Source organism: Astatotilapia calliptera, chromosome 19, assembly GCF_964374335.1.
Source record: "Astatotilapia calliptera chromosome 19, fAstCal68.1, whole genome shotgun sequence".
Lineage (NCBI taxonomy): Eukaryota > Metazoa > Chordata > Actinopteri > Cichliformes > Cichlidae > Astatotilapia > Astatotilapia calliptera.
Genome location: NC_137440.1, coordinates 20725519 through 20738924, shown reverse-complemented (window position 1 = coordinate 20738924; position 13406 = coordinate 20725519). Strand labels below are relative to the sequence as shown.

General features: G+C 39.0%; 2 protein-coding genes across 2 annotated transcripts; both read left to right on the top strand.

The window, feature by feature from the left end:
* Positions 1–4335: 4335 nt before the first annotated feature.
* On the top strand, positions 4336–9868 carry LOC113012597 (syntaxin-11-like). The gene is made up of 2 exons (XM_026152891.2): positions 4336–6806; positions 8373–9868. Exon 2 carries the CDS (start codon positions 8375–8377, stop codon positions 9224–9226), a length of 852 nt encoding a protein of 283 aa, XP_026008676.1. The 5' UTR covers positions 4336–6806; positions 8373–8374; the 3' UTR covers positions 9227–9868.
* Positions 9869–10555: 687 nt separating this feature from the next.
* On the top strand, positions 10556–13252 carry stx11a (syntaxin 11a). Its single transcript, XM_026152643.2, has 2 exons — positions 10556–10831; positions 11986–13252. The coding sequence occupies exon 2, from the start codon at positions 11991–11993 to the stop codon at positions 12870–12872; it is 882 nt and encodes a 293-aa protein (XP_026008428.1). The 5' UTR covers positions 10556–10831; positions 11986–11990; the 3' UTR covers positions 12873–13252.
* The last annotated feature ends 154 nt before the right edge of the window (positions 13253–13406 follow it).

Sequence of the window (13406 nt, the reverse complement as noted above, 5' to 3'; positions counted from 1 at the left end):
AGAGCATCTCGGAATCACAACAAACCCTGAAGCAGATGGTCTACAGCAGCAGAAGACCACACCAGGTGCCACTCTTGTCACCCTAGAACAGGATAGATTCATCCTATTTTGTGTCAACATTTCAGACTATAATGATGTGGGGTTCATTTTCTGGGCACACTTTGAGCCCCTTAGTACCAAATGAGGACTGTTTAAACATCACAGTCTACCTAAATATTGTTGCAGATTATGTCCATCCCTTAATGACCACATCTTCAGAGAGCTGATTCCTGCTGGATAACACACCATGTCACAACACTCAGATCACCAAAAGCTGCTTTTTTGAATGTGACACTGAGTTCAGTGCAGTTAAGTGGCCTCCACAGTCACCAGATCGCAATCCAATAGAGCAGTTTTGCAATGTTGTAAGATTGCATGAAGGATGTAAGACTGTGTGATGCTATCATCTTGTTGATTTTGTGCCACAAAGACTTAAGGCCTTTCTGAAGGCAAAAGCAAGTCTAACCTAATGTTAGCAAGCTGTGCCTAATAAAGTGTCTGGTCAACATATATAGGAAGGTCTTCAGAAAAGCTGTAGTAGCCTTTGTTATATACTGTTATACACTCCACTCATTCAGGATTTCAATTTATTTCCTCACCAACCTGTAGCGTATGTGTTTGCTGAGCAGCTCTTGTTGGAGATGCAGCATTGTTCACTCAAAACAAAACATGTTTGTAAGTGCAATATAGCATAGGTATAATTGTTTCTGCCAGAAACTGCAGACATAAAACAAGATGAAAATCATTAGCTAATGCAAAAATAGATTTCAAGACACAGAGCATGCTAAAGGGGAATGAGGCCTTAAAGGAACCAGCTGAGTCACTTACACCTATAACAAGTGCATGAAATAATATATTCCAGCTCTAAACGGTTTGCTTATTTTGACTGAGGTGAGGTTTTATTGTTGTGGGACTTTAAACAGATTAGTCTCAGCCAATGCTGGAGATAGGAAGAAAAAAAACCCTGCCTTGTTTACCCCACATTTTAACTTTCATAAAAAGATTAAACTTGTTAATGCTCTTCTGAAAAAGAATTAGGACCAGACTGATTGGTCTGATTGGCCTACTGGACACTGAATCTCTCTGCTATTATTTGTTGTGGACTGACCTTTGTTACTGCCCGTGCTGGACAGACGGTTTAACACTGCTGCTGGCAAACAGTCCCGGCTGCATAGTTGTCCATCAGTTTTAAGATTTCAGCAAAACAATCCATCTTCAGTATTTACAGTTTATAATTGGTTCTCTAATGTTTTTACATTTTATTTAGAACTTTCCTTTCATAATTTCTTATTATGATGTGGTATCATAAATCCTTGTTTTTGTCTCTAGCTGATTATTTTAGGAAAATCCTATCATTTGTGTCTGTGGTTTTTTTGATCAGATCCAATTTTATTTTTATTAAATTTGTATCAATTTAAAAAGAAAACATCTTCATTCACAACAATGAAGTGAGATTTTTCCTCTTGCAAAGCTTTTTGATTATTAAACATATGCTCTAAATCTTCCTTTAAACTTCTAAACCTAAAAGGCATTAAATATGTGCACTAATTTTGCTTCATATTGTAATAGAAGCAGTGACGTCCTCTCTTCACCTCAGTGAAAAAGCAGTATGATATGTCACCAAGGTGGATAAAATGAGACCTAGGGAAAGCTTAGAGCAGAGAAACTTCTGCAAACCCATGACAGGCATTCATGTTGATTTGATCAAACTCTTTGAGACACTGGTGCTGTTATGTGAACCTTAGTACAAAGTTAATAAGCTCACTTAATTAGAGTCACAACTTTGGATAAGTGAAAACAGCTGATGTTTTCTCCACTGATTACAGCAGCCTAGCTGTTGAGGCCTAATGCTACATAATGTAATAAAAGTGCAGGGGGTCTCCGTGAGTCAGCTTGCATGTGTGTACATGTCCTCTTCATCTACCTGTGCATTTTGTGCTATCATGAAGGACTATGTATAAAATTCAGACCTAACAGATGACTCAAGTTTTATGTCTGAACGGAATTTATTGCACTGTATAAAATTTTTTTTTTTAACACAGCTATTTTTTTTAAATCTTTGCACTGCACAGTTGCACCGTATATGTTACAGAACTGCAGAAAATGTGATTAACTGTAAATCAGTATACTATAAACATGGCTGCAGCTTGCTTTTGGGGAAAACACACAGAGACAGCAACTGTAATATATCGCATTAAGCATGTTGTTCTACAGAGGTAATCATCTTATCACAATTAGTAAATATTTGATTAATTTGACACCAATTTTGTACTTTAAATAGGAATTTCAGATATATTTTAAGACGGTTATAGTTACTGGATCTTATCAGTAAAACCTAGAATTTAGAAGGCACTTTTTTATGCTCTGACCCATTACATTGCGATCCTGTTATGTAACAAAACGTTCTGTAGGTAAAACTCACATTTCCATTTAAAAAAAGGGAAATTTGCAGAGGAACGTGGCAAAGTGTTACAGTGTTATGGTTTGTTCAACTGTCCAAGTGCACAAAGTAGACCTTTGTCATTGAGTTTAGCAGATTTGCAGCTTTTCATTAAGAATAAGAAGTCTTGGCTAGTTCACAATGAACAGTTTCCCAGTGTTTCTTTAACTGAGCCTGGTAGGTCTGGACCTTTGAGAAACAGTGCAGAGAGTGTCAAAGTTAGAGTCTGATGTTAAGAGTTAGTTTGCTGATCACATGCCCAGATCACAACTTGTGACCAGGGAAATGTACATATGAATCTCATGCAACATGGTTTATTGATTAGTAGCTGCTTAAATTAGAACCAGCTGACTGAAAAAAACAGATTACATGAATTTAACTGGAACTTTCAATTTGTATTTTCTCTTTTTTCCCCCTTTTTTTTTGTTTATTAGCTGCATCTGGTGCTGGAAATAAGTTAAACACTGCAATCTATAAAAAGCCTGAACATCTTTGGGAAAATATCTAAAAATAAAAACTGTCCACAAAAATAAAGATCCATAAGTATAATGCACATGCTTTTTAATCTTATGTGATGTTTCTTAATATCACCATCTGTCTCAAAAGGTAATAACAGAAATTTGTTAAAACAATAATGTAAGCTGCATATGTTTACATATGACTTGGAGAAGTATAAAGCTTAGTCTTTAGTTAGTTGCTCGTTTTGTGCTGGTTGTGTGTATGTGTTTGTTTGTTTTTGTTTTTGTGTTTTTTGGAAACTTAATGAGCTTTGCTGGAGCAGATTAGTACTGTTGTATCTGTGGCCCTGAGACCTGATTGTTTTATCACTGACATCTGCTGGATATAATAAATACTTCAACATATTGCATAGACTTTGAGGCATGTTGCACAGACAATGTGGCAAAAGTGAATCTCTGGCAGAAGTTCACCTCTAATTGATATGTTTTTCCTTTGGTGTACATCATTCTTTCTACGTACTTGAACCAAAAGAAACGTGCAGCTCAGCCATCACTGTTTATACCACAGCGTTAGCAACACTAGCCTGTCCTCAGGCGCAGGGGGAAGAGTTCAATAGAAATAAAAGTAGTTCCTTCATGAAACTGCCCTCAAGGTTTCTAGAAAGAGATATTGCAGCTGGGGCTTTCAGAGCTTTTTTTTGTTTTTTGTTTTTTTTAGCTTTGAGCACCACCAAGTTAAGTGCCATTAGTATCACATTCAGTATTAGACTTCTCTCAAGGTTAGAGATCCAAAACAGAAAAATGTGTAAGAAGAAATGTGTTTCATGGGTGAAGTCGCCTTTTAAGTACAAACACAAGATATATAAAAAAGAACTTATTGTTATGCAGAAAAAACACATTTAAAAAAGTCAATACTTTTAATATTCCTTTTCCAGAGGGTTCCCAAGGTATTCCCAAGCTAGACAAGATTCTCTTCCCAGGTGGGCTTGCCTGGAGCACCTGCAAAGGAAGGCCTCCAGGAGGCATCCAAACCACCTCAAAGTGGCTCGTTTTAAGATGCAAGATGTCTGAGCAGCCAGTGGGTCTCAGGATTTATTCCAGGGGTTCTGTGATGGTTAAAGGGTGAGTAAAGCGGGCCAGAAAAATGTCACAAAAAAGCATAGGTCTCCAAGTCTCCGTATCACTGCTGAAGAGACTGTTATTCTTACGATAAATAATACAATTTCAGAAAAAAATTTCATAATAATAATACATTTTATTTAAAAGCACCTTTCAAGACACCCAAGGACACTTAACAATAGAATAAAACACATAATAGAACAATTACAATGAAGAACAATAAAAGCAAAAAGCACAAGATAAAATAAACAAACAATAAATTCACAGTGAATATGCAGATTTGAACAGATGGGTTTTGAGTTGATTTAAACTGGGGGAGAGAACCAGTGCTTCTAATATCTGGGGGGTGAGAGTTCCACAGCCTGGGAGCAGAGCAGCTGAAAGCTCTGCTTCCCGTGAGGGTGTGGCAGAAAGAAGGCACAGCAAGCTGGATAGAAGAAGAAGATTGAAGTGAGTGAGCAGAAGAGGTAGTGCTTAAAAGATCATCCCTTCCCTCTAACTGGACAAACTGAGCATAACCATGTCAGCAAAACCACTAGTAGAACCACTAAATCCTAAGCATTCTGGGGCTTTTTCATTAAAGTTGTGTTTAATCTTTGTTTTACTTGTTTTTTTATGTGTTTTTTTTTTTTTTTTTTACTTTCTTGGCTCTTCATGAAATATCGGATCATTTTACACTTATTGACTGTGAATTTTTGTCAAGTAAAAAACATTTGATCTGGTATATTGAAAATAGCTCTCTGCACCACCCAGATAGATGTTGCATGGCTCTCTAACTCTGTTTCCTGAGCCATCCCTCTGATGCACTCCTTTCTAATCCTGTCCATCCTGGTCTGTCTTCAGCTCTGCTCCTCCACCTCCAGCTCCACCTTCTGTCTTTTTGTTGGTGCCACCGTCACAAACCATACATCACAGCAGGTCTCACTAGCATCTTGTAAAACTTCCCTTTCACTCTTGTATAGAGATAACTGAAATAAAGTGGTCAATATTTCCGTTGCTCAAAGTTGTAGGTGACAGTTAAACTATAAAAACAAAGTTCAGGTTCTAATTTGAGATGTTCTGACTGAACGATTTATTTTTGTTGCCATCTAGGGGTCGATCCTTTGGTCTTTTGCTTTGTTGTGATTTGAACAGACAATTGAACAACAAATGCATGTGTTAGAATTTGCTTCTTGTCATCGACCACAAAAAATGAACCAGGTTTCTTAGTCTTTAAGGATTTTCTAGGATTTTGTGTGAAGGTTTAATTCTGGAATCCTGTTTTGGCATCTTCTTCTAACGATGTTGAGCTTTAGCTTCTTTTCTTTTATTTGAGTTCTGTTTCCTGTGTGGTTTTTGGAAGTTCTTCTTTTGGGGTTTTTAGTTCCCACAGTGTTTCCTTTGTCTATGTTTCCCCTCCATATTCTTCCACCTTCTGTGTTATCATGTTTAGTGTCTAGTATCAGCTGTCTTCTACTTAAATTTAACAGTTTGCTTTTTAATTTTCCTTCCCCCTTTGTGAAGTAAAGGATGTTGTGATTGTGTTTCACTTGTGTCTTTTTCCTCTTCTGTCTGTTATTCCCCATTTAGTCCACAGTCTATATATAGTCCAGTCTTCCTCTTTCTCCTTGTCTTTCTTTAATTGTCCTTCCTGTGCTGTGTTAGGGTAATCTTTTTGCCCTTTGTTTAGCTTTCTTTTATTCCTTTTTTAGTCAATACCCAGTTTCTCTTTATGTACTACATTTGTGTCCTCTCTCCATTAGCCCATGACACCAGGTCTTAAGAAGGCGAGTGAGAAATGTGCTAAAAACAGAAACGGTGAAAGAGAACACTACTGCTGGTTGTGGTTTAGTGGGGAATTTTTAACTTCACATGGTTTCATTTATGCTTTTGTCTTAAGAGTAAAGTGTCAGTTATGCTTATACAGCTATAGGGCACACGTTGGCCTTCAAAAAAAATCCCCCGTGAGAAACAATCCCAGTGACTCAGAAACTCAGTAGGCCGATGGAAATTACTGCTCATGCACATGCAGCCTATGCACCGAATGATCTATTCAGCTTGAGTTTCTTTTTCTGGCTGCATGACTGAAAATCACTTGATGGTTGGTGGCTTCACACTTAGATTGTGTTTCATGAAACAGGAAAGGATGTAGAAGTATTAACTAAAGAAGGCAGTGTTTCATGTCTTCTTCTTTTTCTTTTTTTTTAGACTTGAGTTTTTATCATATAAGAACATTTTGGTCCCACCCCTCTGGAAGATAAGCTATCTCAAATACTTCCTCTTTATTTTTTTTAACATGTCGTGTGTCCAAAGTCAGTGACCTCTATCCCTGATGTTATCTTATATGTGCTTTGTCAAGGCCTCAGCACAGCCATTTACCCCCTTCATTGCCATTTCTGTTGATAGAAAACAACCGCACTGCTTTTTTAAAAAAAAAGCAGTGCGGTAAAGGTGATGATAACAGAGGTGAAATGTAAGCACGAGTGTTTCATCTTTATGTTAAATCGTTAACAAGCATGGCTTTGTCCTACTGTACGTCACCTCACGTCTCCACGTGACACGAGAGGAATGCAGAAAGTTTTGTTTTTAAAAACCTTTCCTCATAAGCAGGTCTATCAGAGACGATGGTTAACAGTTTTAAAAAATCACTTGCTCTTAAAGCAGCCGTCGCTCTACTAACTGGACTGAACTCCCATTTTCATGATCGCCTTTAACTACAGAGGACAAGGAAGTATCTGAAACTCATCTACGGCTAACTAAGAACAATACAAGTAAGATATAATAATTCTATAATCATAGCTTCATAGGTTTTATATTCTTTAGGTTTGCTCAGGGGACCTTTTTAGTGCAAATGTTGTCAGCACAGCATCATGATACAAGACATTAAACTGTTAGTGAGTTTATACTGCATCTGATAGAAAGGGCGAATTTGTCTTGATGAATCATATGATGCGTGATTTACTACTGATTTAAAGAAAAGGGCCAGTACTGGCAAAATCATACAGCTATGTCCATGTACTTTACACTGTTAATGTTTACAGAAAGTATTCACATCCCAATAAGGCTTTTTCAGTGCTCAGAATAATAGATTATATGTTTCAATAATGTAAAATTTGTATTATCTATTGTAAAAATCATTTAAATCCAACCAGACTTCCTTGTGACTGAGTTCATGTCTGCTTTGTATGATGGTGATCAGTAACATGATTTGCTTTTCTTCTGTTGTTTTTGTTGAGTTAAGCTTAAAATAATTTTAATATTATTATTTTTGTTTTTGGGGGGTGGGGCTTTTCAGGAAAGTAGGAAATGAGAGTGTTAAAGTTCCTCAAGTCCAAATCAAACCTGGGCTGCTGCATTCAGCCTTGAGGCTCATGTTTACCTGATCTGCTTGGGAGCTAAACCGTCACCAAAGCTTAAAACACTTTAATTCAAAGTATTGCAACAAAGAAAAAATCCAACAGCTTCTCTGTTTGAGAACTTGTTTGGCAAGTCTTTGACAGACTACACGTCCTAGTGGATCAGGAGAATTCATCTAAGATTACTCGATACTGGAGATGTAGAAAATGTGCCACAGTGCTATGCACTGATTACAAGACCTTTGTGTTTTATTTTGTAAGATGAGCTTAACAGAATAAAAGCTTTACAGTCATTAGCTGGGAAACAGCTTTCTCTTGATGTTTTTCTGTTTTAGCTTGTAAAACAGAAAGCATTTATGTCTTCAGCAGGGATGTTACAGCCAATTCAGGGTAAAAAGGTCAGGCGGTGGCGGTCGGTTCAGCAGTAAGATGTTTAGTTGTAATCAATTAAACCAAGTTTGAGGAGTAAATATTTCTTTTAATTTCAATTTGAAATGTTTTTATTCATTTACTTTGGAAAAATAAAAACTAAAAGCAGCTGCAAAGCTTACTGTTTATTTATTTTAATTTACACAACGCACTGCACGTACTCACGAACCCACAGATGATAATAATCTCCTCAGCTTCATAACGCTGAGGGTTTTTTTTTTTTTCACTTTAAGACACTCACTTCTCCCATCGTCATCATTTTGAACTGCTGCAGACTGCTTTTTTCTGAAAAAGCAGTCTGCTCACACACACAGACACACACCTAGCTGTTCAACATAGTTTAATTTCAACTTTAGCAGCCAAAGAGCCAAATACCTCCCTTAGAAGCTGAAGACTGGCCTCAAACATGACTACAAATGAAGAATAAGGTTGCTCATTGCCTCTAAAAGTTGCTAAACACTAAATATATTGGATGTGATGCTTTTTTTTCAAGTCACGGATGAACCTTTTCTCCCAGATGAGTAAATCTACCTTTTTTCTGTTTCCTTCCAGCCATGAGAGACAGACTGGGACACCTGCATCAGGTACAGACTGACACGGAGGGTTTTAGTACAGTGCAGCTAGATAACCTATCAGATCATGAAGCAACAGCTGGAGATAATGAGCTGGATGATGTCCTGAAGGAGGCCCAGCTGATACGTCTGGAAATCCAGCAGATCCAAAATGACATCAGAGATCTGAAGGACGTAAACTATCAGGCTTTGAATAAGACTTCAGACTCCATTGTGATAAAACGGGACTCCAACGCAATTGGGGCAGATATTAAACGCAGAGGTGAAGCTGTGTTGCAGAGGCTGCATATGCTAAATAACCTCAGAGGTGAACTGGAGGTCCAACGCGGCAGTTTGGACCCCACAGTGCGCATTGCTCGAACACAGTACCACTGCCTGAGCAACGCTCTGCGGGAGGTGATGTTCAGCTACAATGACACAGAGATGAACCACAGGGAAGCCTGTAAAAAGCAGATCCAGAGACAGATGGAGATAGTGGGTAAGGAGGTTAGCATGGAGGAGCTGGAGGAGATGATGGAGGGTGAAGAATTGACTGTGTTCAGCATCCAGATACAAGGGAAATCTACCCGGTCTGCACTAATGCAGATAGAGAGCCGGCACCGTGAGTTGCAGGAGCTGGAGAAGAGAATCGCGGGGATCCAGGAACTGTTCCTAGATGTGGCTGTCCTCATGGAGGAGCAGGGAACAGGAGTGGAAAATATCCAGAAAAATGTTCAAAATGTTGGTGTGATCATTCTGGAAAGCAGGGTCTATTTGGATAATGCCATTAAATCTGATAAAAACAACCCCTTCAAGAAGCTGTTTTGCGCCTGCTTTCCATGTTATCACAATTAGGTCTTATGAAGCTTTTATTGATTCTGAAATATGGTGAAACTTTTAATGAATCGCACTGGCTTCCAGGATACACCCACAGATGGGAGCACAGTAGATGGCGCCACTAATAGAAAGGTTTGAACACTGATGGTGATGAAGCCAAGTTGCGCTGGTCATCATAAAACAAGACCCATCAATTGGCTGACTCTCCGTTTCTCTGGGAAGAGCTCCACTTCCTGCAAGCCTGAATTGTATAGGTGCTTAAAAATAGATCTATAGTAAAATATTTATTTAAGGCATTTATCTGTAAAAGCAAAGGGCAATTGCTAATGTAAAGACTCATAGAACTGTTAATATTTAACCTTAAATACTTAAGTTAGGTGATTTTAGATTGTTATTTTAGGTATATTTAGACTTTATGTGATTTTATGTGAAGTTGTAATGCGGCCTTTATTGATGGAAGTATAAAAGTTTAGCCATTAACAGGCTGGTATGACTGTAACAATTAATGATTTCTGTTCAAATGTTGATAAAGCCTTTGCTCCTGTAACTGTATGATACCAGCCAAAGGACAGTGTCAGCAGTCTGGATATCAGCCTATACTAAGTCTGTGTGACTTGTCCCCCTTAAGTAAAATAATAATTAAAAAAAACCCTTGTGTAACTATCGCTTCTTCATTTCAGCTTGATCTTTATCATCTGTAATTTGACATTGCGAGAACTTCAGCTTTTTAAATACTCTGATACATTTTCACTTTTTCAACACAGGACTGTTGCAGCTGACTAAATGGAGCAAATGGCCATAGCACTTTTTCTGTTCCTACATATAAAGCAATTATGAAGGCTTTTCCTTGCCCAACTACCAAAGAAAATTGCTTATTACAGGTTACAAGACTCCCAGTGTTGTAACGCCCCCCTCCCCCCTTCCCCTTTCTCTCAGAAATGTAAATTTTAATACTCGTTGTATATTTTTAGACCTGATCATTAAAACCACATGTAAAAATATTGGGGTTGCACTTTCCACTTGTGTCAAACACTTGTTCCTGAACACTAAATGTGTTTTATGTCGAGGCTTTCCTTCCGTTTTCAAGGTTAGTGTTGAACTTCTAATCGCGTTTTTATGTTAGTATAATAAGATGAATTTCTTTTTTCGTGCTTCTTGTATTCTTTTCTATCTTCACAGCGAAGAATTTAAACTAAAATGAAAATGACTGAGATTCGTGGTCGACTCGTGAATCTAAAAGGTTTTTACAACACAAAACCTTTATTGCGCAAATTCCAAATGCGCAGGATTTGACATAAAAACCACCATATATAATGACTGTGACTGACCTACACCTCCTTCCTGGAATCAAACCCGAGAAGCCGTGAAATGTGTAAAGGGGAAAAGGCGTTATCTTCCGCATTAATACCCGCTGCAGGGTATATGGGCAGTGTAATGTCAGCGTGTCACTTGTAATGTATAGGACGTGATGCAAGACCTCCTTCAAAAATACCAAGTTGACTCTGGTACATGTTGAAATTTGCATTTATAACCGAGACAAAAAAGAGGAAATGAGTCTTTCCGTACTCGCCCCTTCTGCTTTTGGGACTTTGATTCTCTAGTATCGGTGGAGGACACAAAAAGGTAGGCTGTTTGCGCCTTCTGTTGTACTCTCTATATAGATATAGGCTCAGTAATCGATACATAGGTGTATTGTATCATACAGGTCGATTTCTGTATCAAAAGATTGCTTTCGAGCTATTCTGTTTCCTCCCGATCTCACCTTATCACGGGAGAGGATGCTTTGCGCTTCTCTGATGTGGTTTTTTCCACTTTAGTGAGGATTTTTAACATTATCTACATCACAGTGCACCTCAGGAATGGATTGGTTTAGCAGGAAATAACCGCTTCCTGAAGGACAGGAACTTTTAAAATAACTTCTATCTCATGATGATGAGAGTGATACAGCTGAGGAAGTAACTCACCAGTTTGCTTTTGAGGACTTTTCACTGACCTACAGCCACCTTGGATTGTACATCAAAAGCTGTTATCGTTATCTAAAAGTGAGACTTAACATTTATTCCTTAATGTTAATAATAACATATCAAAAGAAGAACTCAGTGTGATACCAGCCCCTCCTTCTCTCTGTTAACAGGAGGTTTCAGTGCAACATTGAAAGGAAATGACCAAAGAACATGACCCATCTTATTTGCTATCCAATATCCAGTTTCATTCTGTAAGGGACCGGAGGTTTTCCACACATTAAAAAAAACTGTAACTTAACTTGTGTAGCTTTGCATGATTCACATTTCAGAATAATCTCAAACATTTAAGTTAACGTGTCAAATAAGTCATTGTAAGTCCTCTCTCTTTATGGCCACCGACCTTTACTCCAATTTTCTTCTGATTAGCTGAAAACAAAGGGCTTGAATACAGATGGGTGGGGCTTCTGTGCTCAAGGCCAGAGAGCTGTGTGCCTGAGATGACTATGTTAAGGATATATGTAAAAAGTAAATGTAAAAAGTGACATCATATAGAGCTGAAAGTAGAAACAACAGTCCAAAGCCTGGTTGTTTTCTTGCATGTGCTGACCTCACTATTTGAAACTTCTGCTATGTTTAATATGAACAGTATACATGTGACAGGAAATAAGATGAAGAGGAGCAAAGCCAGCAAAATAAAGTTGTGCCATTAGAATTTTTGATATTAGTTTTTTATCTAGTTCTTCACCACAGAGTAAAGAGTGCGTTTCCCACAATTCCATTAGCGAGGTGAATAAATGTCTATGACTCTTGCAGGTAAGATGAAGGACCGACTGACTGAGCTGCAGGCCTTCACGCCTGCAGAGCAGGAGTACAAGCCCACAGAGAACGAGAGACTCGCCGGTGAGGATGAGGAGCCTCTCGAGCAACACGCCATTGTGTTTGAGGGTGAGGACATGATGGATGGCATCTACAAGGATGCCCAAGCGATGAGGAAGGAGATCCAGTTGCTCAGAATGGATGTGAAACGTCTGGGGAAGCAGAACACCAGGTTCCTCACATCAGTCAGGAGGATCAGCAGCATCAAGCGGGACTCCAACGCACTGGGACGAGACATCAAGGCCAGAGGGGAGTCCATTTATAAAAAGCTGGAAAAAATGGGGAAGCTGAGCAAGGAGCTGGAGGAAGTCCACGGAGTTACATCAGCTTTGGCTCGCATGGTGCGCTCGCAGTATGTGTCTTTGACCAGTGCCTTCCACAGTGCCATGTCTGAATACAATGAGGCTGAAATGGCGCAAAGGGAGAATTGCAAAACCCGCATCCAGAGGCAAGCAGAGATCATGGGCAAGGAGGTAACCAGGGAGCAGATAGACGAGATGACTGAGACGGGCAAGTGGAACGTCTTCTCGGATAATCTCCTGCTGGAAGGGAGGACTGCCAGATCTGCTCTCAACGAGATTGAGAACAGGCACAAGGAGCTGCTGGAGCTGGAGGGCCGCATTAGGGACATTCATGACCTTTTTTTCCAGATGGCGATGCTGGTGGAGCAGCAGGGCTGCATGCTGGACAACATAGAAGCAAATGTAGGGGCAACAGAGGACTATGTAGCCAAAGCTTCAGCGCAGATCAAGCAGGCTAAGATATACAAGAAAAGCAATCCATGCAAGAAGCTGTTTTGTTGTTGTTTCCCATGCTGTAAATGAGGCGCCACCAGTTCCCGCCCCCTACCAGAACATTTGATTCAAATCCGCTTTCTCTGCAAATGTTTCCACATGAAAGCTTTTTGCTGCTCTAGATGTGTCCAGATATCACATTCTGGTATCATTTTCTTTATTGAGTTGATACCAACTAGTCAGAGTGATTCAAACCACATGCACATGTGCAAATATATACAGTGCGATGATGGTAGTTACATTTCCTGATTGCTACTGAGAACAGCTTGTGCATACATGACTGCTGTAAAAACATCGAAATTATTATTTCATGTGACTTGCAGCTTTGTTTAGCTTTTAGCTTTGTACAGTCTGCAATATTTAAGCCCATAAAGTATGATTTTATTTATAAATAAATGCCTTGGAGTGGCTATATTTGGACAACTTGAATGTGCATCTACAGCTAAGCTTGGAACCGGTACTTGCTATAGACGTGTTTCTTATTGCAACCATTGCTTCACAAGTGTGTAGAAACACTGATCACAGCTCAACCAGCAATTGTGGTTAGCTGGGGAGGCAAGTTAG

Bases quoted from the DNA above. Each gene is read 5' to 3' on its own strand.
- LOC113012597 (XM_026152891.2), top strand. From the start codon at position 8,375: ATGAGAGACAGACTGGGACACCTGCATCAGGTACAGACTGACACGGAG.
- stx11a (XM_026152643.2), top strand. From the start codon at position 11,991: ATGAAGGACCGACTGACTGAGCTGCAGGCCTTCACGCCTGCAGAGCAG.